Source organism: Sciurus vulgaris (assembly GCF_902686455.1).
Source record: "Sciurus vulgaris genome assembly, chromosome: 15".
Taxonomy (NCBI): domain Eukaryota; kingdom Metazoa; phylum Chordata; class Mammalia; order Rodentia; family Sciuridae; genus Sciurus; species Sciurus vulgaris.
Genome location: NC_136476.1, coordinates 15,978,611 through 16,006,574, shown reverse-complemented (window position 1 = coordinate 16,006,574; position 27,964 = coordinate 15,978,611). Strand labels below are relative to the sequence as shown.

Sequence of the window (27,964 nt, the reverse complement as noted above, 5' to 3'; positions counted from 1 at the left end):
AGCCAAAAACAAAAACAAAAACAACAACAAAACTGACCTGAAAACACAATAGTGATTATTGGAGACAGGGGAGGGTGTGTAGGAGCAGGAAGGGGTGGAAGAGGTAATTTATCAGTACATGCTACGTACGTGTATGGAGATACCATACTGAACCCTATTAATGTTATACATATACCCTATATATGTTAATAAAAAATTTAGGAAATCTCAGAACTAAGTCCTAAAAGGTGAATATCTTTTGTGTTGGAGTGAGGAGGATGGAAGAAGGCAAACAAGCACAGCTGAGTGGTATATTTGTTGTTTTACTGTTAATTTGACACATCTGAACCAAAGCATTCACAATACTTGATACATGTTATAGAGAATCATATACTATAGTCTTAGACATAACCACAGAACAAGCAGAACAATTAAAACTACATAAGGCCTTAAAAGATATCCACAGTGTATATTATTTCAATATTCATTCATTTACAAATTAGACTACATACCGTTAATTTTATTTTTATTTTTCTTCCATTGTTTTATTCAGGCAGGATTCATTCAAGGAAAGGCAACTTAGTTTTTGTGTGTGAGCTTTATTTTTTACTATATTGGTTAATATAAAACTTATGAATTCAATGTTTTCTTACCTCCTACATCCAGGAGCAAATCCATGAAATTCTTAGATAGTAATCCAAATGAATAGGTCCTATTCTTAAAAATAGCCAAAGTGAAAAAGGACCAAATACCCAGTCTGTTTGTGGTGTTGAAGAACAACTAATGGAGTTTCAAGTTTTCATACAATGAAGAGTACTACAATTCTACAAGATTAGTCAAAATTTTGAAAACAATATTGCATACAAATCAGCCTTGAAACCCTAAATGCCTTTTAGTTAACTAAATAAAATTTTAAGTAGTTGCCTCACAGTATCAAACTTATAAATCCAAACTAGTTAAAATTCAGTGCCACTATGACTGCATTTACAAGGTAACTAATTGGGAAATTAACGGATGGCATAAAAATTAAGACTTACTTCATTTTTTTTAGCATAAATGTATTATAACCAGAGAATACAGAAAATTCAATGTATTTTACAATAAAATAGCCATGTAAGCGTCTATCCCTGTACAACAGGGTTAGATCAACTCTATTTAACTTGCGTGTTTAAAAAAATTTTTTTACAGTTTATTCTATTATGAGTACTTGAATTGCTTTAGATATACAGCTTTTTCAAGAATATTACATCATTTGTATATCAGGATAAGATTTAGTACATTGAGATGTTTTAAAAATATTTATAAATTTGTTTCTGATATGCAAAAGCATTTGGCAATACTTTTACAGCATTTGATTTTATAGAACTAATTAAAATTTTATACAGTACTCATCTTGATGTTTAAAAAAAAATTCACAGAAAAAATATAAATTACACAGCCTGACTGCATGATACTGTTATTTCCAGTTTCTATTTCTGGTAATTAAAACCTTCATTAAGTCTGTTAACAAATCATTACCTGTACATTTTTGAAGGCAACTGACATGATTTGCAAACGAAACCTTCAGGTTTTATACTATTTACCAAAGAGTGCAGTTCAGTAAGAAAAGAAAACTCAGTATGCAAACTTACAGAATATTTTACAAGTTTACCAGTTCCTGTGACACAAACTGTTTCAACCTTTCAAGGTACTGTCCATAAAGTTCCACATCATTATGTCCTGCTCCTTCAACCCATAGAGGCTCCACAGGTCTTTGGCAACGCTCAAACAATGCGAGGCCGTGTGAAAAGTCAATAACTTCATCTTCAGTTCCATGAATTATTAATACTGGAGAGGTTATCTTAGAGATTTTGTCAATGCTGTAGGGAAAAGAAAAAGGGGGAAAGAAGAATCAATAACTTGACTATGTAAAAAGAAAAAATTTCTTGTGCTAAAATAGAAAATTCAAATATTAGAACTGTAAAAATCAGCTCAGAAGGGATGGATGCCTCTTAGATTTTTAAGATCAAAAAGTTGCCTTTTATATTAAGTCTATCTGAGGAAAGTGACATTCATGTCTTCTGTTTTGGTGGATTCATTCAATGTTGTCACCCTGCCGCACTGTTCTACAATCCTGTTTTTTTTTTTTTTTAAAGCTCAGGAAAACTTAAGGTTTCCTGAACTTAAGTTTTCCAAAGCAGAAAACTAAGGACAATTTTAAGTATGTGCCAATTTTATCTTCTGCACTCATATTCTCCCTCCTATTTTCTTACTAAAATTACATTAAAATATTTTGAGTTTTGTTCTTATGAGGATATAAACACAAAAACATAGGAAGAATTTTAATATAACAAAATTTTAAACCTGGAAAGTAAATGAATGTGAGAGGGAACTGATTAAAAAAAATAGAAGAAAGCAAAGACAACTTTAAGCAGATAGACGGTAAAGAGAAGAAGCGACCCAATTTGTAACAAAGAATACCCCCAAAAGGCTAAGGAATTTGCTATGGAGATGAAGATGAGTGATTAGAATATGGACAATTGGTTCAGTCTGCTAAAACACAGCCCCCTCTTTTATAGGTCCCTTTTACCTCTCAGCTGCAGCTAGGTAACTGCCTTTCCCCAAGAATGAAGGGTCTGTGCACACAGGATTATCAGAGTTTAGGGTAGGGGTCTTACAGAGTTTACAGAATACTCATGGCTGTTATTAACCCTACTTGGCTGTTATTAACTGGCTGTTATTAACCCTACTTGGTTTCCAAGAATACTGGAAGCTAGGCCTTCATCGCCCACGGGGAAGTTTTATTGATTGTATTAGATTAGCTCTTTAGTTCTTCACTCATATATAAGCAGGTAGCCAAGAATTATTAGACATTGGAAGAGAATACCTCAAATATAAGATAGAGATAAAAAAAAATTAATTAAAAGAGCTGGGGATGTAGGTCAGTGGTAAAGCACTATCCCCAGTACCAATTAAAAAACAAAACAAAAAAATCTTTCAAAGGAAGACAACCAGTGAAATAATTCAAGGCTGTATTAGCTAAGAAAAATTCTTGTATTACTTGCTATCAGAAAGATGTTTAACCGTAAAGGAATTAAAAGTTTATTTACAACTGGTGCTATTTCTGCTCATGTGTTAGATATGAAAGAGGGAGTTAGAAATATAAGTTGGCAATGGTATAGACTCAATTACTTCCCTATATTCATTACTACCACCATTCAGCTAAACAGAGGTGGTGTAACAAATATACTTATTACCTAAAATAAAACTAAACCCCAAACAATTAAAAGCCCACAGTGGTAGGAGAGTGCTTACTTAAATATTAGAACTGTATAAATCAGCTCAGAAGGGATTGATGCCTCTTAGATCCATCCCTAGTGCATCCAGGAGGTCCTGGGTTCAATTCCAGCATTACAAAAATAAAGCAAAATAAAAAATTAACAAAATAAAATGCCTTTCCCCAACCTCCCACAAACTGCCCAATGATAAGATCACATGCTTCCATAAACTTCCCTACTAAAATGATCATTTTCTGGCCAATATAAAAAGATCTGTGCTTTGAAATAACCTTTGCAGTTCTTCTAAAGAACCAAAGGATAACTTGGCTTTTGACAAGTCACTCACAAAAAGACCCTTTGTGTTGCTGCCAAACAAAGGAAAGAAAACTGAAATTTGCTAGTTTCCTCCTTTTTTGCCTTTCTCCCTGAGTAAAACAGGTCATCGATTTTTCCAACTATGAAGAGAAGCAGGAGAGAACATCCACTTATCTCAAGAAACATGAAGCAGCTGCCTTTCTTTCAATCCATTTAATACTATGTTTATAGATTTTGTGATGGCAATACTTATTCTAGTTCATTTAAGACAAAGATTTTTATAAATTAGGTGTCATTAACTAGAAATTATTCATTCATTTTTCCCTCTACCTATTCTCTAGTTCTATTTATTTCTCTAGTTTTATTTATCATACTCAATGGCATCATCATCTGTTAGCAGCTCAAGGCAGAAACTTGGGAGTCTTACTCAGTTCTGCAAACCTAGTCCCTTGGTCTGCAATATTAGCGCCATTACCCAGGGTACGAGGCCCTCAGTGCTTCTCATGTGGATTACTATTACTCAAACATTTTAGCCTCACTGGTCACATGACAACACTCTTTTCATATTAGTTTTTCACAACTTCTATGTGATAACATATCAGAAGCTCATGGCTGAATAAAATGTATCATCAATGTATTAAATGACAGAAAATACTCCTTCAAAAGTTTCTTGAAATTGAACTATTTTGAATATTGCTACTTACTTTGGGAATGCATCAAAACAATAGGTCTTCTTGGTATCAGGAAAAGCAACTCTCATTCCCGAGGTCAAAGGAGAATGAAGAATAACAGCAGCACTCTCATACCGAGCAGCAAGATCCACAGATGGTACTGTCCCTATACTTTGGCCATATATGATCACATTTTCAGGACGAATGCCATATCTATAAAATTCAGAAGTTAAAAATTGGACTACCATGTTTCATCATTCCCTAAAGATTTGCTATTAAAGAATGAGACAATATCAAGTTATACTTAAAATTGAACTTTCTTAGTTATCACCATCATGTTGTTGTAGTCTTTTTTTTTTTTTTTAAAGTCTTTCTTTTTCTGTGATGTTGCAGGTTAAACCCAGGGCTTCCACATGCCAGCAAGTGCTCTACTACTGAGCTAGCATCACCATTTTCAACACTACAGTAAGTTCCATATTCTCAGCTTATTTCATCTGTTTAATTACCCTTGGGCATAATCGCCAGTACCACCTTCAAACACATATAAACACACATGCAATTTATTAAATCACTTATTAAGCTCTACTAATTCAAATGGCATAGTGTTGATTGTAGAATATCTTGTTACTAGTACCTTAACTGATATTTATTTTTCATTCAATGTAACAAAAGTTCTATTTCTTCAAATATTGAGAATGGAAATGCTACATACATATAGTTATGGTATGGATTTAGTTAACAATTTTAGTCAAAATCAAATTATAATTTATCTTAAAATTTGTTTACTTGTAGAAATAGACTAATGATTGAAAAGATCAACAGATATTAAACTAGAATTCCAAACACCACAGGGTTCGGTTATTTACAAATAGACTTCATTCTTAAAGTCTCAGGAGTAATATACCCCTTTTAACACTGCTACAGATAAAAAGAATGTGAACTCATTGATTCAATAAATATTTATTGGTTATCTACTATGTTCCAGGAACTGTTACTTGTCCACAGTATAACTGTCCCAACTGTAAACTACTTCAATTGTAGGTGAAGTGCTATAGGAGCTAACAATTGTAGGGTGAAGGGCTATAGTAACTTTATGTCTTTCCACCCACAAGGCAGACAGTAGCCACTTCTAGTAGCCAAGAGTCATTTGCACAGCAAGCAGCATTTGTCTAGTCTTGGAAAGGTAAGGGAGCTTTCTGAGAATCTGAACATTCAACAGGAAAGAGCAAGGCTAAATGCTCATGTGTTCTCTTCCAGGAGCACAAGACTATTTGAATTAACCAGGTAGGGAAATACCTCCACAGTTTCTTCCACTAACATTTGTGATATGACCCAGAGGTGGGGTTTCATCTATACCTAACTGACTCTAAATGCCACTAAACTCAGAAACGCCTTTTTCTTTACAATAGACCTATTTCTACATGCTCCATAGAAAAGAAGATATTAGGAGAGTGAAATTGTACAGCCACAACACAACTTCTAACAGCACTGCTGCCGCACTGTTGGCAATTATAGGTTCTGGGCTCAGGTGAGCAATGGCAAGCCCCTGGAGTAACAGGGGCATTTGCTAATTAAGCATGAACAATTTCAGAATAGTATGAGTTAGAAAGGAGTTTGGAGACCATCTAATCTAGTTGAGTTGCTTAATGAGCAGATGTTCAAAGTTAATGACAATCCTATAATTATAAACCAGGCAAACTGATTCCCAGTACAGTGCTCTTTCTATGAGAGCACACAGAGCTCAAGATGTGTGGGACTGAATGGTGAACACCAAGCCTTTGTTTTCTGTTGATCCATCACAAGGTCAGAAACTGGGGTTATTTCCCTCTTTCTGGTTACTTCCTTAAACCTTAACTTTTTACTTTTAGTAGTTAAAAGAAATACAAGGCATGTATTCTATTTATATACATTTTGTTAGAGGATATATTTTCAGAACTAGAAAGGATCTTGAAGACCCTTTCAGTCAATATTTTCGTTAAAGAAATGAGGAAACAGGCTCAGGAGTTAAATAAATTTCCCAGGACTGTTGGGACTAATGACATGTTAACTAACTCAGTCTGACTCCTTACTCCCTGGCGAGGGAGCAAGATCAAGGCCCCAAAGGCGGTTTCAAAGATTAAGGAGGATAAATCGGACCACCGTCAGGGATTGGTTAACAGTTCCATGAACGTGATCAGCTTGTGCTTGCCATATAGCCCTATGGGACTCTCATCTGGGTGAACCCCCTGTGCCTTGCTGTCCTTTAAGCTGATTGGTTCCCACCTAGCCCTCACCCTACATAAAAGGTGTGATTTCCTCAATAAATGAGTTCCTGCTGTGACTGGTCTACCTGATTATCCTCCGTCTAGAGGGCTGGGAGTTGGCCCCATCTATCCCGGTTTGACCTTGTTGGAGTGTCCCCTTCCCTTGTCACTGGTGGAGAAGAGCAAGGGGGCTTAAGACCCCGACACAGGACTACTAACTCTTTCAACTGTATTATTAGGGTTCAACATGAGAAAACATACAGAAGTGCTTAAACAGTGTGTGAGATTATTTAAGAATTTATTCTGCCCTTATTCCTCATGAATACTGGTCATTAAATATGTTAAAATTAATTAAGACAGGAAATTATTTTAGAAAGTTTCCTTCAAACTGGTATCTGGCCAGGTGCAGCGGTGCATGCCTGTAGCCCCAGCAGCTCGGGAGGCTGAGGCAGAAGGATGACAAGTTGAAGGCCAGCCTCAATAACTTAGGAAGGTTCTGTCTAAAAAATTAAAAGGGCTAAGGATGTGGCTCAGTGGTAGAATGCTCCTGGGTTCAATCACCAGTACTGGAAAACAAACAAACAAACTGACAAGAAAAGAAAAGAAAGCTGACTACTCAAAAGAGGGAATATTTTTCAAAAGACATATACTCATGTTTTGTTTCAATAAAGTTGTCCTTCTGTGTTAAGCAATAACAGAGGCTGTCCAGTTTACCTGGCACTTTCAAAATCATATTAATTTTAGAATAAAACTGACCAAATCATGCTATTTATATGTATAAATATGACAAAATGAATCTCACAACTATGTATAAATATGAAAAAATTAATCCCACTATTATAATGCACCAATAAAAATTAATTTAAAAAGGATTTGAACCACCCTCCAAAAACCACATTATTCAACTGAAGTCATACTTTACAAGTATAATATTTATAGTATACGAATCATATTAATTATTTCAGTATTTAAAAACATTACAATACTTTCTGAAAGTTGTTATATATTCAAATGGCTGACTTTAAAAAGTGGGTACTATTTTTTGTTTATTTAAGGCCTGATGGAACTGGTATCAGTACAGCTGAAAAAGATTTTTATATAATGAAGTTTAAAAATTTACAAATGATAATCTTATGTCTCTGTTAACTCTTTAACTGCTACTCACCACCCATTTTTTTTCTTACTCTTCACATATGTTATTACATTTTTTGGGGGGAGCGTGGGGGTACAGGGGATTGAACTCAGGGGCACTTGACCACTGAGTCACATGCCCAGCCCTATTTTGTATTTTATTTAGAGACAGGGTCTCACTTTGATGGGTGCCTCACTGTTGCTGATGCTGGCTTTGAACTCACGATCCTGCCTCAGCCTCCCAAGCCACTGGGATTACAGGCATGTGCCACCACGCCCAGCCTGTATCATTTTAATTGATTTAAGAATCCCCTTTATACAGAAATTTGCTGTGAGAACATAACTTTAAAAATATTTCTTCTCCAAGAAATATAATAAAGACATTTTCTAAAACTGGTTACACTAACTAAAATATCTTTTTTTTATACTAACTGCACTGACAATAAAATACACTGAAGTCTACAAAACTGAGGGATTTTTTTTTTTTTTCCAAGAAAACTTTGTATCTTGGTGACTTAATGCAATTTCTAGTCTGCAAAAGTGTATTCTTTGTTATAATCAAAGAACAATTGATGGGCTGGGGTTGTAGGTCAGTGGTAGAGCACTTGCCTAGTACATGTAAGGCATGGGGTTCGATCCTCAGCACCGCATAAAAATAAATGTTAAATAAAGGGAAAAAAATAATCAACAAAGAACATTTTCAAAACAGTACTTTTTCTTTGAAACTTGAGAGTATTTCTCCAAAGTTTCAGAGTCCAGAATGTAAAGTAAAATCTCATTTTCATATAATACTAAATTACTTCTTTTTCTCATTCTTGTAAAATGCTGTAATTCTGAGTAAATACTTCTATATCACACACCCAAAAATTTTATAGAAACAAATATTCATTGTTGCATTTAAATATAAAAATCCACACACATATATGCATTAATACATATATGAACTTCAGCTATCTTTAAACACTTTTTTTTGGTTATTATATAAAATTTAAAACTGCAACCTAAAAGTTGTACTATTAATATTGGTAAATATATAACCTTTATATGGTAGTTGAAGGAATGTGTAGTAAAACCAACTTCATTATATTATTATATAATTTTAGCTAACTATTGTGTAAACAATAATTTCCAGTCACAATTTACCTTGTCCTAAGACTAAGCCAGGCAGCTTCAATATCTGCATAGAGGTTCTTCTCTGTTGGCTTCCCAGAACTTGCACCATATCCAGAATAATCATATGAGAATATATTACAATTGATCCGTGATCCCAGTCCTATGTAAAAGCTGCTCATCTGCCCAAGATCAACAGCATTTCCATGTGAAAAGAGTAAAGTATATTTGGCATTGGGTGAGCAACGCACAAACATACAGGCAATTCTGTTGCCTTTACTGGTTCCAGTCATGAAACATTCGATAGCATCTTTTTCTCTAGAAGAATACTGCCAGTCTGCTCGTTCTGATAGGTGTAAAGTCCAGCGGCTTCCACTTTCATCACACATCAGTGTGTAAGTTGGATCAGGTGGCAAAAATGCTAGTTTAGAAGCAATTTTCCCTGGGCAAGGAGGACAGCAGAAGAGGCAACACAGCTCACTAAACGAAAGATTATTCATCTTCTGAAAAAGAAAAGGAAATCACACAGGTTTTAAAAACTAAATGTGGACTCTGTATTCTCATATAATAGATAAAAACAAATACTGGTGGTCAACATCTACTATAATTTCAAGTATCCTTCTCCCAAAGAGATTTTGGCATCTTTCTAGAAATTCTTTAAATCCTAAAGTGAGGCATATATTCCTGGCCAAAAGGCAGACTCAAATATTTTATGTTTCAAATAGTTATGATTATTGTCTCATTTAACAAAAATATGAAAGGTGAAGAGGTATTCATTTACCAATAACAGATGATATAAATAACTTTCAGGTTAGTGTGCCATTTCTGTTTAACTCAATAAAAATTCTCAGAATTCCCTGGATAAGGTAGGAATTTAACATGCTTTTTATTCATATTACTTGTTTCATTCTTAAATTATCTATAAAGGTAGCTCAAATGACCAATAAAAGATTAAAAATGCATGTATGTATGCTCATATGGAGGTACACAATTATTGCCCAAACTAGAAAGGATATAATATTAAGTCAATTATGGGAAAAAAGGTAAAATCTGAAGGCAAAATTTCCTAATGTTGGATGAGAAAACAAGGTTTAAAGTCAGACAGCTGAAGGAGAATCCCAACTTACCACTTATTATGTTGTCCCTGGGTAAATGATTTACCTCTTTTATTCTTATTTCCTTCTTAAGTAAACAAGGTCAATACCTACGCTGAACAGAGTGGTTGTGAAGATCAAATATGACACTGCAGTGAAAGCATATAATGCAGTGATGGCCACACAGTTATTAGCACACTCAAGGATGATCCACTTTCTCCTGATTTTTTCCATTAATATTTTTAGACTATCCAGCTCATATTAACTTAAAAACAAAAAGAAAAGTAATACTTGTTTGCTCTACCAGCATTGTCCTTTCTCAAACTATCTCTATTTTAGATGTAGACCACTGTTCAGTTAGAAAGAATACATTCAAAACACGTACTTTCCTAAAATTTGATAGTACTTTCTACAAAATATCTAAAAATGAGGTAGGAAAAAATGTACATTATTATACAAAAAAAATGAGAGGAAATCACTTCAGGGAAGTGACTAAAGAATTGAGAATATAAAGGAGGACAGACTGCCCTTTTCATTCACTACTGAAACAAAATATACTCTATAATAATACAATGTGTTACAATTTCCTAGTGCAAGCACATTAAGTAGAAAGAAGCAGAAACAGTGCAGGAAGAAAGAAACAAGGCTAAATATGACACAAATGGCTTTAAAAGATGAGTAAAGGAAGGGCAGAAAAAGGTACTAGATATTGTAAACACTTTTTAAAATTTATTTTTATTGTAAACAAATGGGATACATGTTGTTTCAGTTTGTACATGGAGTAACAGCATACCATTTGCACATTCATAAATTTACATAGAGAAATGATGTTTGATTCATTCCATTATTTTTTTCCTTCCCCCCCACTCCTCCCACCTCTCTTTTCCCTCTATACAGTCCCTCCTTCCTCCACTCTTGTCCCACTCCCACCCCCCATTAAGTGTCATCATCCACTTATCAGTGAGATCATTCCTCTTTTGGATTTTTGAGATTGGCTTATCTCACTTAACATGACATTCTCCAATTTCATCCATTTGCCTGCAAATGCCATAATTTTATTATTCTTTATAGCTGAATTCCATTGTATATATATATACCACAGTTTCTTTGTCCATTCATCAATTGAAGGACATCTAGGTTGGTTCCATAGTCTGGCTATTGTGAATTGAGCCGCTATGAACATTGATGTGGCTGTATCTCTGTAGTGTGCTGATTTTAAGTCCTTTGGGTATAGGCCGAGGAGTGGGATAGCTGGATCAAATGGTAGGTCCATTCCAAGTTTTCTAAGGAATCTCCACACTGCTTTCCAGAGTGGCTGCACTAATTTGCAGCCCCACCAGCAATGTATGAGTGTACCTTTTTCCCCACATCCTCTCCAACACCTATTGTTGCTTGTATTCTTGATAATCGCCATTCTAATTGGGGTGAGATGGAATCTTTTTTTTTTTTTTTTAAAACCCGTGGCATTCTACTACTGAGCTACATCCCCTTTTTATTTTAAGACAGGATTTCACTGAGTTCCTGAGGTTGGTCTCAAATGTGTAATCTTCCTGCCTCAGCCTCTGAAGTAGCTGGAATTACAGGAATCTATCACTGCATCTGATTAGGAAACACTTTTACTTACTATTTACCTGAATTCCTTTTCAATCTTCAAAACAAACATAGTGAGTGATAGCCTGGTTGGAACAAGAATTAGAACAGAAATGACAATTATGCATTATCTATAGTGCTAACTTTAACTACCAGAAGTACTGTGCTAAGAGGATTCTGAGAGCATGCATAGAGCTTAGAAGGGCAAAGAATATGTAATGAATGAATGGTGTCTACTGAACAACTTGACTATGAATTTACCGTCCTGCACAGGAGGATAAAGAATCTGGTAGAAGATGGCAAGGAAATAAGTTCAAAAGGTCTGTTCCAGAGGAGGTGCCCTAGAGAAAAAAGGTGAGGTAGAAGGTACCATATATCAAGGCAATCTGTTTAATAATCAAGTACTTACCCAAGTGCTGACCCACAACGGTCAATTAAAAGCTTGATTAATAAGAAGATTAATAAGTAAACTATATATAGCTAGACTATATTCCTGTGATTTACCCCCACCTTTTTTTTTTTTTTTTTTTTTTTTTTTTTGGGTGGTGCTGGGGATTGAACCCAGGCCTTAGGCATGCGAGGCAAACACACTACCAACTGAGTTATAACCTTAGCCCTATAATTTACCTCTTAACCGTGAAGATTTTTTACACATTAAATTAGTTTTAAAATAAACCTGATTGATAGAACATACATAATGCTGCAGATGCTTCTGGGGATGAATACCAAAGAAAAGAAGCACAAAGGAGAAAAACTGTAGTGCCAAGGTCTTGTGTAATGACAACCTGGCCTTCTTAAAGGGGGCAGAAGAAATTATTCTCATGGCCACCACCCCAAAGCCAGATAACTAGAGCTCATTTAGTGATAACTCACAAACTATCACTTTCCAAATAACAGATCTGAAATAGGGCAGCAATACCGACCTGCTTTTAAGTTATTGTCTCCTCCTCTGTTAAGTTTGAAAAACTTCACAAAAGGTATAAAAGTTGTGACCTGAGTTGAGCAAGCTACTGAGGGAAAACATTTTATTCTTGATTTAAAAAAAAAAAATCACGGATATAGCTTGATAAATTTAGATAACTAAGTCCAACTTATAGACTTATCTGAAAGAAAATATTTACTAGTTATCCTTGGCAAAACAACAACAAACAAAAACAAAACAAAAAACTTGAAATGACAAGGCAGTGAATAATTTCTAGAGGAAAATGATGTATTAAGAGACAACAAATTGAATAATTTATAGAAGCAGATTTTCAAACCAAACAAATTAGGGATTTAAATAAGTTATTATAAATCCTTTAAAAAAAGAGGAAAATAAAGATGAAGTAGGAAAAACTGTTATAAAGAAAAACACAACTGGAAATTCCTAGTATAAAAAATTAATATGTGAAATAAAGCAGCTGATGGGTTGGAAAGGAGAATGGGTTTAGCAGTTGAAGAACACATTAGTAAGCTGGAGGATCTGGCTGGAATTTCAGGGGGGTGGTGATAAAAGAAAACAGAAAATCAGATTTAGAAGAAATGCCAATTTTTGCCATAAATCTCAGGAAAACTAAAAAAACACAAAACAAAAATAGAAGAGAAAAACGACTAATATCTCCTCAGAATTAAAGATAATTAAGATTGAACTAGCTCAAAAAGTGATAAACAGGATATGTAAGACAACTCTCACAGCTGGACACGCTATATAGTAAAACTGAAAAATAGAAATGAACAAACCCAAAAGGTTTTAAAAAGAATGGACCTCACTTTCAAGCTTATAAGGATCAGATGAACATCTGAATTTTCAACAGCAAAACCAGGAACCAAAACACACTGGAAGATAGTTTTAAAGTAAGAAAGAAATTAAACTTTGAACTTACACTTTTCACATAGATCTAGAATGCCAATTTATTATGAGAATAAAATAAACATAGCTATAGGCATACAAAAATGCACAAGATTTATCAAGCCAAACATCTTCTTTGGAAGACACCAGCAAGGAAGGAAATAAATCCAAGAGAATTTATATCTGAGATTATGAAACAAAGGAGGATTGGGGGGGGGGGGGTACCAAAACTAATGGTAGGTATCAACAAAATGGAGAATGAAAAGTCCAGCATGGTGGCGCATGCCTGTAATTCCTGTGTCTCTGGAGGCTATGGAGGAGGATGAGAGTTCAAAGCCAGCCTCAGCAACAAGGAAGTAACTCGGTGAGACCCTGTCTCTAAATAAAATACAAAAGAGGGCTGGGAATGTGGCTCAGTGATCAAGTGCCCCTGAGTTCCATCCCTGGTAACCAAGAGAACAAAAGCAATAAAGAACCAAAACCTGATTGTACAAAAGGTTTCTGTTGTGACTATTAGCAAACAGTATTAACAGAACTTCTACTCAGTGCTAGAGACTTTTCTAAACGCTCTTTTATATATTAATCCATTTTATTTTTTTCAACAACACTCTGACATAGGGACTATCTTTTCTCCCCAGATTTTTTATTGGTGCATTGTAGTTGTACATAAAGATGGAATTTGTTGTTGTATATGCATACAGTATAACAATATAATTTGGCCAATAACAGTCCCTAGTATTTCCCCACTCCCTCCCTGCTTCCACCCCTGGTCCCTTAGTATACTTCTACTGATCTCCATAGGTACTATATTTACACCTGCTTTGCAACTGAGGAAACAGAGGCACAGAATAGTTATAGAACTTGCCAGCAGTCACATAGCCAATAAATGCTAGAAGTGATAAGTGGTATGACTCTGGAGCACGAATTTATAATCTCTAATTTTTGTTGAAAGGGTACTCAGACAACACTGAATATAAGGAGATAAATGTTATAAGTTTAGATCTTGGATGTCCCCCAAAGGCCCATGTGTTAAAAACCTTGATGACCAGGAGAGCACTACTGGTATGTGGTGAAATGTTTAGGAGATGGGGCCTAGTGGTGGTTGTCTTTAGGTCACTGGGAGTTTGCCCTTGAAGGGGTCCTTGGAATCTCAATTTCCTTTGCTTCTCTTCTGCTTTCTCATCATGAAGTCAGTAATCAGGCCTTTTCACATTTCTGCCATGATGTGCTTTCTTACCAGAGGCCAAAAGGCAAAAGGTCAACTAATCATGAATAGGAACCTTCAAAAATGTGAGCAGGGCTGGGGATATAGCTCAGTTGGATATAGCTCAGTTGCCTTGCAAGCACAAGGCCCTGGGTTCAATCCCCAGCACCGCAAAAAAAAAAAAAAAAAAAAAAAAAAGTGAGCAAACATAAAAACTTTTCTAATTTGGTTATCTCAGGCTATATTTATTATAGTGACAGAAAAGTGGCTAACAAAATGCTACATGTAAAAGGAGAATGAGCTACAGAAGTAGTTTTAAAATAAAAAAAAAAAAAAAAAACAGCCCAGAGTGGTGACTAGAGCTTGTAATTCCAGCAATCTGGGAGGTTGAAGCAGGAGGACTGCAGGTTCAAAGTGAGCTGCAGAAACTTAGCAAGGCCTTAAGCAACTCAGTCAGATCCTGTCTTAAAACAAAAAATAAAAGGGGCTGGGAATGTACCTCAGGGGTAAAAGGTTCCAAAAATCAATCCTCAGAACTTGTCAATAAATTAAATAACCTCAAATGCATAATTTCTTGAGTAATGCAAAAGAAGTAAATTGGTACAAGAAACAGGAGGCAAGAATACACAAATAACTGTAAGAATATGAAAAGGGACTGGGGTTGTGGCTCAGTGGTATAGCACTTGCCTTGCATGTGTGGGGCACTAGGTTTGAGCCTTAGCACTGCATAAACATAAATAAATAAAATAAAGGTATTGTGTCCATCTACAAGTAAAAAAAAAAAAAAAAAGAATTTGAAAAGGAAATAAAAAACCACCTTCACCTAAAACACTTTAAGAAAAGTTATTCCAGAAATAATAAATGCTCAAAACTCACTTCCAGAAGCTATTAGATCTTTATGCCAAAAGGACTGCACAAATACAGAACCATTTCACTTTGAACATGCCTGCAAACACTTTACATTAAAAAAATCAGAAACAATATGTAAAGTGCACATAAAACATGAAGTGGTTACAGTTCAAAGTTAAGAATGATGACTCTTTCAATATTAAACCAACTAATTTTCCACATTAATGGACTAAGAAAATCTCATTAGATAACACATAAACAAAAATCACAATTTACAGATGACATGATTATCTAGACACAAAAGCCAATGAAATCAATCAAACATTAAAACTAAGAAAGAGTTCTCAGCAATTTTGGCAAATACATACATTTGAGTAAAACACTACATTTCCATGTTAGCATTAAACAACTAAAAATACAGTAAGTAAAGTAGCATATAGAAAATATTTCTGAAAAAAAACTTTTAAACAAAAACCTAAAAACATGGAATGAATTTATAGTACAAGGAATGTTAACTCTTCCAAAGTAAAATTCAAGATTATTCCAAACAAAATTCCAACTTGATATCGCATGTTAAAGAATAGACTTACACTCCTACTTTATGCAAAAAAAGCAACTCAAAATGGGTCCAACTAAACAGTTCTAAACTATAAAACTCTTCGAAGAAAATAAAAGCATAAATCTTTGGAAACCTGTACTGGGAAATGATTCCTTAGCTATGACATCGAAAGCACAAATAACAAAGAAAATTGACAGACTTCTAAATCTTTTGTGCTAGAGAGCACACCACCAAGACAGTGAAGACAACCTACTGAATGGGAGTAAATACTTGTAAATAATAAATCTGTTGAATGATTTTGTATCTAGAATATAAAAATAATTTCTGTAATCTAACAATAAAAGGATAGCCTATATAAAAACTCAACAAAAATTCTAAATAAACCAATTCAAAAATGGAAAAAGATCTGAACAGACATCTCCTAAGATAGACACATGGCCATTAAGCATGTGGAAAGATGTTCAACATCATTAGTCATTAGGGAGACAGAAATCAAAACCACAATGTGATACCACCTCACACCCACTAGGATGGCTATAATAAGATGAGTTAATAATAAAGGTTGTCTAAAATGTGGAAAAACTGGAGATTTTCTAGGGAAGTAAAATGATGACACAAATTTGAAAATCAGTCTGGCAGTCACCATCTCAACTAGTAATTTAGCTTCCAGGTATTCCAAGAGCAATGAAAACCCATGTTTATGCATATGAATGTTCACGGAAGCATTCATTTATAAAGGCAAAAAGTGAAAGCAACACAAATGTTCGATGAATGGGTAAACAAAATGTAGTATATCCACATACTGGAATAAAAAGGAATAAAACATTTTAAACTTACATGTTTAGAAAGAATGTACAAAAAAATTGAGGACTATTGCTTATGTTTAATATGTAGGAACAAAACAGAAGCAATTAAACGAAAATCTATTAAGTTGTAGAGAGGCAGGTGGGCAGAAAAGCACTGCTAGTTACTAAAATCTTTGAGTACATTATGAAGAAAAGGACAGTGTTGTAGGGAGAAAATCTTATCCCTCTTGAAATCAATACACACAAATGGCCTATTGTGAAAATTAAGGTTTCCTTTCAACAAAGAATTCTTTTTCTTTCTTTTCTCCTCCCCCACCTTTTAAGGTGTGGTGCAGGAGAACTCACACCCTGTAAACATTCTACCATAATGCTACCCCCGCCCCCAGAGAATTCTCAGCTACTTTGCTTACAGCAGAAGGAATTTCCTAAAATTATATGAAATAACTCAAGAATCTGCTTTTCCTGGTAACTTTTTCCTGCTCCAGGACAAAGGAAAAAGATGAACATCTGAGTTCTTTTACAGCAACACAGGAAGGTTAATAACACCCCTAAATAAAATGTCCTACTTTTATACCTCCTTCCACTCTAACATAAATTACTAACATGATTCATGTCCATTTTGGATGTAATTATTATGATTTACTGAAAAACTTCAAATCCCTGTTATAGGTAATGCAGATTAACTTGTAAACTCTTGTAAAATAGGGTTAGAGAAAACAGTAAGGAAGTTTATCTTTCCTTCATTTTGTGTGGTATTCTGAAAGCTGTGCTCAAAATAAAATCCATGTTGATTCAATATCATCCTATTTACAGTGTAGGTAGTATATAATAAATAAATTAAACTTTGCTCTACCACTGAGTTACACTCCCAGTTCCAATGATACTTATTCTGGTTACAAATATTAAAGCCTGACGTTTTTGATGAACAGATGAAGAAAACAGAAAAAAAAATTTAGACTTAAACAAAGCTTACAAACATCTGAAGTGGACAAACAGGGTAGATGTCCATTAACAAAAAAAGAAAAGATCAGAATAGACTAAAGTGACAGCAAAGGCACTCAACTATGAAAATGCAGAAACAAAATTCAGAATTTAGGTCAGTTTGGTGGAAAGGGGGCCAGGAGCCCAACATATATTAGTAGAGTGACCAAAGGAAATTTATCACAATACTACTAACAAAGGTGGCCAACTATGTAACAACTTAGTAGTCTAGGTATAAAGACCAAAAGAAAGGCAAATCATGCTCATTTCAGTTATGGTTTAAGGACATCATGTACACCAGGCACTGTCACCCCAAATCCAGTATGTAACTAATAATAGCATTCATCAAATTATACACAAAAAGTGTTATGGTCTTTAGAGAGCCATATATTTACAGAGTTTACTATATATAGAGAAGCTGAATGTCTTCAGTGAAGTTTGTCAAAGAGCTCCTAGTGAAGCTGGAACATAAAGAATACTTACAACAGTTTATAAGTTTTAAAGGAGGTGCTTAACCTGATGTTTTAACACAACTTCTATGAATGCCTTATGAAGAAATACAGCTAGTGAAACTCTTGTCTCTATGAGGTAGGTTGTATTTCTTCTTTTAGACTACAACACGAATCAGCAGCAAAACCACTCAACTGCCTGTGAGATCACAGAATCTGAAATTCTGGTGACTTTGCTAGCAATTTCAACTCTGCTTGAAGAAATACTGCACAGACTTACTATGTGGGAATAGAAACAAATGGAAAATTTTTAAGAGTATCAGATTTCTTATATTTCAAATTGAAAGGAGAAATTTTAGAACTATTTTTTTGCTTTGAAAAGGAATCACACTTGATATGTTTAAAGTTATAATATAAAATACTAGAAAGATTCTTTTTATATTGAGAGCCAATGAGTTACCTTGGGGTGTTTTGTGGATAAACTTGACAAATACCCTGATAATTCTGAGTTCGGTTTGGAGGAGTTTCTCAAATGGGAAAAATGTACTGGGGAATACTAAGATTCCTTTTCCACTGGTGAGAAAAACTGAGAAGATGGCAAGTATCTAACCAACAGACATCAAAATGGTTCAGTCTTTATTTTTAAGTAAAAAGTTAGGCAATAAGATCAGAAATAAGGAAGCTGTATCTATGATATTACAGTAGAAGAAAATAAAGACTGAAAGACTTATATAGTATGCCATGTAAACACATTTTGGATCAGAAGTCCACATAGTTCAATGCAGATATTTCTATACTTCTATCTTGCCTTAGTTTTTAATATTATTAGAAAGGACCAGGAGTGTAGCTCAGTGATAGAGTGCTTACCTACCATTTGTGAGGCCCTGGGTTCAATCCTCGGCACTGCAAAACACACACACACACACACACGCACACACACACACACATCCCTACCAGACACTGTACTATCTAATATGGAGTTATGAACTATGTGCAGCAATTTAAATCTGTTAAAATTAAATACTGTTAATTAGTTCCACTACTCACATGTGACTAGTGGCTACCAAATCATATAGCATACAGTAACAATTCGAAGTCCTATTGGGCAGTGCTGAACTAGAAGCTTTTAGAAGCCCAGACAACTCACAAATAGAGCTTAAATGCATCACATTCATACTAACTTCAAAAGCTCATTCTGTGTACATTTTGATAGATTCTCTGATAAAGCCCATGTAACGGAGATTACATACATAATACTGTTTTTAGAAGACCATATCTTGATTAAAAAAAAAATTAAACATACTTATTTCTAACCCAATTCTAATGTAAAAGCCATTTTTATAAAAAATAATGCAAATCAATCAAGATATCTATGTGCTTTAAAGCATGGTTTTGATTTATCAAAAGGATTCATGCACTAGGCAGGTTACATGTAGGCTAGAGTTGCAAGCAAACTATAAGACAAACTAAAATACCCTGTGACTCTTAGCTAGCTATTTTCTGAACATAGCCCAAATAGTATCCTAAACACTTTTACAATCTTGATAATCCACTATGGCAATGCCCTAAAACTCTAATCAAGTATTCCTGGTTAAGCAGTAGGACAGGTTATCAATTTTTGCATATGTTAGTACCAGATTCTCAAAAAGCTTTTGGTGACTGGAAAGTACAATTATCTTAGAGATTTTCAAGACACACCTCCACAAGTTGCTGAGCATAAGCTAAAACATGAACAGACACATGTTCCCCAAACTTAATCATCAGTTTTGGCACCTCCACTATAAGAGATGTACATTATGTATATCTTCAAAGTTAACACAAAAGCTATCATATTACTTTGGTCTAGAAACATTCGACAAATACGTATTATTCCCTCCTTACTCAAAAGAAGTTTCTAGGAAACTTTTCAGGTGAATACCTATTTAACACATTTCACACCCCAAGGTATATATCCATAGCATAATATAATCTGATCAAAGTACTTATGCATTTCAGAAAACTTAAGAATTATTGATTACTGCCGCTCCTGGAGCTGCTTGTGTGCTTGTTCGGTGCGAACCTGGTACCTCTTTTGCGAAGCAGAGGGTGAGGAGACTCCAGTGCTCACCATAGCCGAGGGGGAGTCAAGACTGAGAATAATGATCAAATTACCTTGAAGATGGCGGGGCAGGATGGTTCTACAGTGCAGTTTAAGATTAAAGGGCATGCACCACTTAGTAAACTAATGAAAGCCTATTGTGAATGACCGGTTTGTAGATGAGGCAGATTAGATTCAGATTTGAGACGAAATTAATGAAGCAGACACACCTGCATAGTTGGAAGATACAACTGATGTGTTCCAGCAGCAGACAGGAGATGTCTGCTAAAAAAAGAACCTGCTACTTCACTCCAGAACTCTGTTCTTACAGACCAAGAATACATTGTTAATTAGAAAACTGCAATTTGGTTCCACCGCATCCTGACTACTATTAGAATAGTTTTCTCTATTCTTTAATTTTCCCTTTCCCTGTTCTTTTATTATACATAAAATAACTGTTGTATGTGCACAAGCATACTGAATTTTTAAAATTAAACAGCCAATGATATCTTTTGATTGACATCAAATGGAGATGAAATGGGGAAAAACACTGGTTCTGTGAAATTATCCCCCTTCTCCATCAGTGGCATGCTCTTATCTTTATATTCCAGTAACTTACTTTGCTCTGTTTTAACAAAAAATAAACAAACTTAAACACCATAAAAACCTTGCATACCTTGTTCAATTGGAAAATTTTAATGTTTTTCATTTGTCATTGTAAAACCAAGCACAATTTTATAACTTTTTGTACGAAGCTATTACATGTAATGTAGGGTAATCCATCTTTAAATAGAGGTAAACTACCCTTAAAAAAGAAGATTCCTAGATAATTTTCCCTTCAAGTGTCTTGTTTAAATAAACTTGTTTAAAAAATATTTATTATATATGAACACAGTATTTTTTTAAAAAAGGTTCATATTACTGGTACCCCACTTTTTTGTGTGTGTGCTTTATGGATGCAATACCCTCTGAATTTTCTCTTAATACTTTTTTTTTTTTTTTTGGCTATTCTGACCATTTGCTTCAGGTGTATGTTCCTTGGACTTTCACTGCTTCTTCACTGATTTTTCTTATTTATGAGAAAATAACTAAATTGAGTTTCATTTATATTTGTTGACCAAGAGAACTTACATAGTCTGAATAGGAGGATCAACTGGCTATAGGCTTGTAATGCCCTTCACTGCCTGAATAAAGATGGATTTCTGGGGATAGGATTAAATTCTTTTCTTCTCTCTCACTCACTCAGACCTGCCTATCGGCAAAGAAGTGTGTTCTGTTTACACCTTCTATGGAAACAGATGATACTTTTATAAATATTCTAGAACATGATATAGCTTTAATTACTTGGTCCAGTAATATTAGGGATTCTACCCAGTAAATTCTTCTATTGAGAAGGTTTGGATTTGGAATGTCCCCCAAAAGCTCATGTGTTGAAGGCATAGTCCCAAGTGCAGTATTGCTCAGAGGTGGGGATTTAAGGCAATGATTGGATAATCCACTGATAGCTGAATGGATTACAGGGAGGCCGGACCTACTTGGAGGAAGTAGGCACTGGAGGCAAGGCTTGGAAAGGTTTCTCTTCTCTCTCCCCTTTCCGGCTGCAATGAGCTGAGCAACTTTCCCCCACCATGCCCTAATGATGTTCGACCGCACCTCAGGCCCAAAGTACTGAATCCTCTGAAACTGTGACAAAATAAATCTTTCCTCCTCCAAGTTTTTCTTGTCAGGTATTTTGGTCACAATGATAAAAGGCTAATACAGACAGCAAATGAGGTCTTTTGTGCAGCAATGTAGTTAAAAAACCACAAAGAATTAGATCAGGTTTTCAGTTCTAGTTTTATTCCTAACAGCTGGAGACTTTGGGGAAGTCAATTTCTTTACACCTCATTTTATTTTTCTATAAAACGAGTAGTGTGAACCAGACATTAAGATGTCTTCTAGTTCTATAACAGTGTGACTAAGATTCTTCTCATGAGTTTCAGATTCACCTCATCTTTCACTGAATGTAAAAGAATGAAATACGTATAACTTGTAAATCTTTTAAGATTTTCAAGATGCTCACTGCACTACTAAGTAACAAAGGACCTAATTTATAGCACATTAATTTATATTTAACAAGTTATAGTTCATGAGTTGTAATATTGGGGATAGGGCAAGTGGGAGAGTAGGGAGGTATTCATAATGCGATAAGAGGGGTTCCCATTTCCCAGAACTGTTTTCCAAGTCTCCCAGGCACTGTAGGGAAATGTTTTTTCAAACTGAAAAAATATACATACACCAAGATTTTACCATTTTTTTAGGGTACAGTTCTGTGATTTTGTGTGTACCCAACTGTTGTGAATGATCACCAACCAGTTATCTCCAGAACTTTTTCATCTTCACCAACAGAAACACTATATCCAATAAATAGTAATTCCGTTTTCTCCTCTGCACAGTCCCTGGTAACAATCATTCTACTCTCTCCAAATATGACTACTCTAGGTACCTGGCATAAATGGAATCATGTATTTGTCCTTTTTTACTGGCTTATTTCCTCTATGTCTTCGAGGTTCATACATCTTGTAACGTATGTTAGAATTTTCCTTTAAGTCTGCATAATATTCTATTATATGTATACACTTCATTTTTGTTTATCCAATCTTCCATTGATGGGCATATTTTTGGCTACTATAAATAATGCTGTTATGAACAGATGAAAAAATATCTAGTCAAGTCCCCACTTTTATTACTTTTAGGGAAGAAACAATGTTTTGAGCAATATAAAAATATTTTAGTTTTAGTTTTACTTTAATGTAGATTTACTTTTTTGAATTATTTTCCCCTTCCCATTAACTGGAAACAAGATAGATAATGTATATATATATATACACACACACACCTTATATATATAATTTAGCTTCATTATATATTATTTATATATATTTATTTATATGTATATTTATATAATGAAGCTAAATTAGCATTTCGAAGTAAGTTTTAAAACCTGAATTAAATATACTTTAAATTTTAAATATATTAACATTAAAATTAGGAGCAATGAAGTATTCGAAATATTTGTTTAAAATTCTGAAGTAAAAACTTCAAATATTCCAGCTTTTAAAAAAATTAAGCCAGGGTGTGGATTAGTTGGACAGTACACATTAGCATGTAGTGACTGAGTCTAATCTCATCCCCAGCAAATTCTCTAATCGTGAAATTTTCAGAAATTTTATGCCTTTAGTGCCCAGTGAATTATCCTTAAAAGACATTGCAGTGTGTACATACATCATTAAAAGTTATCTGCTTAAAGCATCAAATGTATTAATGTCCCAGAAAATCCTGTTTCAAAAGGAGCTAGACTTCTTGGGCTTCAAATTGTTTCCTCTTTACTGTAAAATTAGTCATCTGAATCACTTTATGAATCAATCACCAACTATTTTCTATCCATTAAGTCATGTTTGTAGTTGTTTTGAACACTATCACACATTCTCCTTTATTGTGCATTTAAATTTAAGTACACCTAACACATGACAATGGCTTCCACACAGACGTCACCCAAAAACTGAAGTTTGTGAAACCAAATAAAATAGTATTATCACTGATTTGTGGCACTAAATATTCTAAATTTGTAGATTTAAACTTTGGCTAGGTTATAAAAGCCAGGTTAGTGTTTATTTACCAAAATGCATTTACTAATGTCTTATTCAAAGCACTTTTAGTCCTTATAACAACTTTACAAGATGGATACCATTATACTTCCTCCTCTGATCCCACTTACAGGTGAGGAAATACAGGCAAAGAAGCTTAACTTCTGTAGAATCACAATCCTAGTAAATGGTGAAGACAGGATTTATATTCAGCAGTTTGAGTACACAGTGCATGCTTCTTGATACTTAGTTATATACATGTAGGAATGAAACTTTTTCCTGAGAGATAATTTGAGAACACAAAGACTCCAAAGATCTCAGTTTCTGCTAGACAGAGAAAGGGTCTAGTGGAAAAAGAAAAATAAGGATAAAAGACGTTTTCATTTCATATGTAAACTACAACAACAAAATCCTACTATTGGATTTTTTAAAAGATGGGACAGCTGCTCAGAACATGTGAGTGAGAGGATGTATTTGGAGAAAGGAGTGGCCTTGGCAACTACAGGCAAAAAAAAGCAAGCAAAACCTGGACTGTTATCTACATGACCACAGCTTCATTGTTCTATTCACCAAAAGGTTCTGAAGTGATTTTTTTTTTTTAAAGGAAGAAGTCAATATATTACAGTGATCTTCCAGTGTGTAAGGATTCTTGGAAGTCCTTATATATGTGCCTCAATATTGTTAAATATCTATTTTATAAAATGTACCTAGAAATGAACCGCCAAACTACTCTCAAAGGTGTATCAGTTTGCAGTGACATCTGTACAACTACTTCATGTATATTTCTCATTTAGATTCACTTTGACACATTATTGGATGTGAGACTGTGGGATGCTGATGAGTGGCACTGAATCACAGAAATTGATGTGGGAAGAATTAAAATTTTTGAAGTCTTTGTATTCTCATATTATGTCTCTATATCTTCTTAAATGCAATAATTATGCTCACTGTACAAGCAACTTTGCATTCTTAAAATTCCCACATTTCTATTAACAAAATTCTTATCTGTTCATTACTTTTTCTGTCTTTATCACACCAGCTGGGGTTCTAATACACAGTTCCTGGTCTTAATAGTGAAGGAGGTGACAGTAGTCTTAAGGGTAACTTTTACTGTAGAGTTTTATGTGAGCATTTTTTCCCTAGTTTTCAGTTTTAATGAATAGTGTAAAACTAATCTTGCATTACTGGAATAATTCTAGTTTGGTGATAATGTATTATTTTTATACATTGATAACTTTGCTTTACTAATATTTTGCACAGGATTTTCGTACTTATACCATGATTGAGATTGGCCTTTAATAGTCGTCTTTCATACTTCCCATTAGGTTTTTGTATTAAGGTTATATTAAACTCATAAAATGTATTTGAGGAGCATGCTTTCTGTGCTAAAGAAAAATCAGTTAACATTTTCTCATAGCTAATAATCAGATTTACTCTCATTACTTATTTCCTATAGATTTTCTGTACTTCTTTTCTTGCCATTTCCCCCTCTATTACTCTTTGGAATTTTTCCCTCTATTTTAAGCCTTTAAAATTGCTGTCAGAGCTATAGCAATGAAGACAAAAAAGTAGAGAACTCACAAAAGTTGCCTATTGCACAGAAACTACTAATCAGTTTTAATTGAGCACTGTTCGATATATACTATACTTTTGCAATTTTAGGAGTTATTCAGTTTCAACTACTGAAGGACAAATGCAGACACATATGCCTGGAATAATGTATATTATGGAAATCTATCTATCTTACATGGTTGCTCTGAGAACTAAGTGAAACATGTTTAATACAAATCTGAAATTCAAACTGAGAGGCTGCTGCAGGAAGAACAACTGAGGCTTTATCTGCTATTAGTAACAGAATTCTACCTCAAAGTAGTGTATCTGGCCTTGAATGATTTGTCTGTAAGAAAGCTAGGCAGGCTCCTCAAGATATGTATTGTCATGGACTTGGGGGTAGGGGAGAAGAAGAAAAGTGGGGGAGTGGTGTTGGTGGCAAGTAGAAAAACTTGGAATCTGAGCTTACTTATAGCCCTTGAATAATAGCTCTCTTCCCCAGCTGGAGAAGACACATGTGGCCATGCTGCCCTAGCTCAGGGAATATTTCAGGGGATTCTACATTTTGCCCTTCTTTTTGCACTCTCTTGCTCTCGTCTATTATTTCTGGTTTCTGTCCTGTTGCTTTCTACCTTCTACCATCACTTTTGAGGGCTTAATTATATGGTTTACTTGACTCAAAGCACATAAATCATCTATCCCAATCCTACATTACATTAAATCTAGGCTCCTACATGGGTAGGAAGAGAAAAGAGAATGATGCACAGATCACTAGACACAATGTCAGGCAAACTGGATATCAGGTGTACCTTGCTTAGAGGAGATGTTCACTGGCCTTTTCAGGGGTCTGCCTTATGTGGTTTTTAATTGCAGAGAATCTAAAGTCATTGCATATGCTTACTAGTAGAAAGCATGATCACAATTCTGCTTGTAACTCAGTGTGACAGGTTATTTAAACAATCCTATTCCTCCATTCTAACCAGAAAATTACCCAGGGTGGCTGGGTTTTTAGGTTTCATTTTTGACTCATTTCCTTAAAACATCAGAATCCATGGACATGGTAGACTCCTGAGCCCAAGGAAGTCTGTAGAATTTGTGTGAAAGCAAATGGCATACTCACAGTGAGATTAAAACTCATCACTAACCAACAAGCAGCCATTAATGAGCAGTAGTGGGTGGACAGATAAACATACGTAAGTTACATAAGAAATCTGCCCTAGAGGTCTGGGAGGGGCTTTGAGGAGCAGCATAAATACAAACTATCTTTTAGTGAATGCTGGGGCTGCCTGAATAGACATTATCAATTCCATGATTACATACTGCTTGCAAGTTTTAGCCTTTATATTTCTCTACAATGTCAACAGTATATTTATGGGTTTCACAGGTTGCCATGAAGTAGGTATTCTTAGATCTGGAAACCAAGTTATAAACCCTTTAACTGAGCAGACCAGTACTTACATGCCTAAGGCCTATATTCTAGCTAAATGAGTAAGGATACTGTATTGTCTCTCAGGGCTGAGTTGTTTTTGCATTTTACTCAAGATTCCTTTGCCACACCTAGTGTGGAGAATCTTAGCTCTCCCACTCCACCTTGGCTTTGGGCAGGGAGCGGTCTGGGGATTAAACCCAGGGATGTTCTACCCTAGCCCTTTTTATTTTTTTTGAGAAAGGGTTTTGCTGAATTGCTGAGGCTGGCCTCAAACTTGGAATCCTCCTATCTCAGCCTCCCATGTAGCTGGGATTATACGCATGTACCACTGTGCCTGGCTCTACCAATCTTAAAAGAGACTATTGTTCTCATTTCTATACATTCTGCCCTCTTGTTTCTGCTTTAGTCTGGGTATTAATGAAATTGCATCTAAGGGTAGATGCAGGGGTATATAACCCAGTATAGCTATTTGAGGTAGAGAAGTGCTATATATCTTTCTTCGTAAAGTCTGGACAATTTGAAGAATGCATCAAGCTCTTCAACCTCTGTAGTCACCTTGTCGACATTCTAATGCTTCATTAACTGTTTCTAATTAATACTCTATACCTGGGCTGGGGTTGTGGCTCAGTGGTAGAGCAATTGCCTAGCATGTATGAGGCCCTGGATTTGATTCTCAGCACCATATTACAAATAAATAAAATAAAGGTCCATTAACAACTAAAAATAAAATTAAAAAAAAAAAAAAAACACCCTATACCTTAGAATGATATTAGGATTAATATACTATATATTACTCTCAGATCTGACTTGGGATAAAACCTTATCTGGGTGTTTCTAAGCTCAAAACTATTTAATCAACTTTAAGGCAAATCAGTTAACATGACAACAGCTTTGAGTCAAATCTGAAAATTACCTTAGATACCAACAGTACCATGAAAACCGGAATTTCTTGGACCAAGATGTTAATCATTTTTATCTTATGCTTCTCAATACTTACCACTTGCCACTCTATAACAGCTGCAGTATTTCTATAGAGGTTTTTGGAAAGCTAAAAGAATCCATCTCTTTTACTCCCATCTAATCTGTGGTTAAGATGGATATCTCCAGTGTTGCACTGAGGCATTTTTGTTATAAAATAAATCAAACTGGATCTTAATCTGTTCACATCTTGATTTTGTAAATGCTCATTCTGTCCCAACGTTGCTGCTATATGAT

At 34.8% G+C, this 27,964-nt stretch overlaps 1 protein-coding gene across 1 annotated transcript in view; it reads right to left on the bottom strand.

Annotated features, from left to right (window-relative positions):
• Positions 1-282: 282 nt before the first annotated feature.
• Positions 283-27,964, bottom strand: part of ABHD17B (abhydrolase domain containing 17B, depalmitoylase) — a 43,638-nt gene continuing 15,956 nt past the window's right edge. The window contains exons 2-4 of the mRNA XM_079112047.1: positions 8,740-9,209; positions 4,256-4,435; positions 283-1,838 (exon numbers count right to left, since the gene is read on the bottom strand). Of these exons, the coding sequence (XP_078968173.1) occupies positions 1,619-1,838; positions 4,256-4,435; positions 8,740-9,206 (867 nt within the window). The 5' untranslated portion in view covers positions 9,207-9,209 and the 3' untranslated portion in view covers positions 283-1,618. The remainder of the gene's footprint in view (positions 1,839-4,255; positions 4,436-8,739; positions 9,210-27,964) is intronic.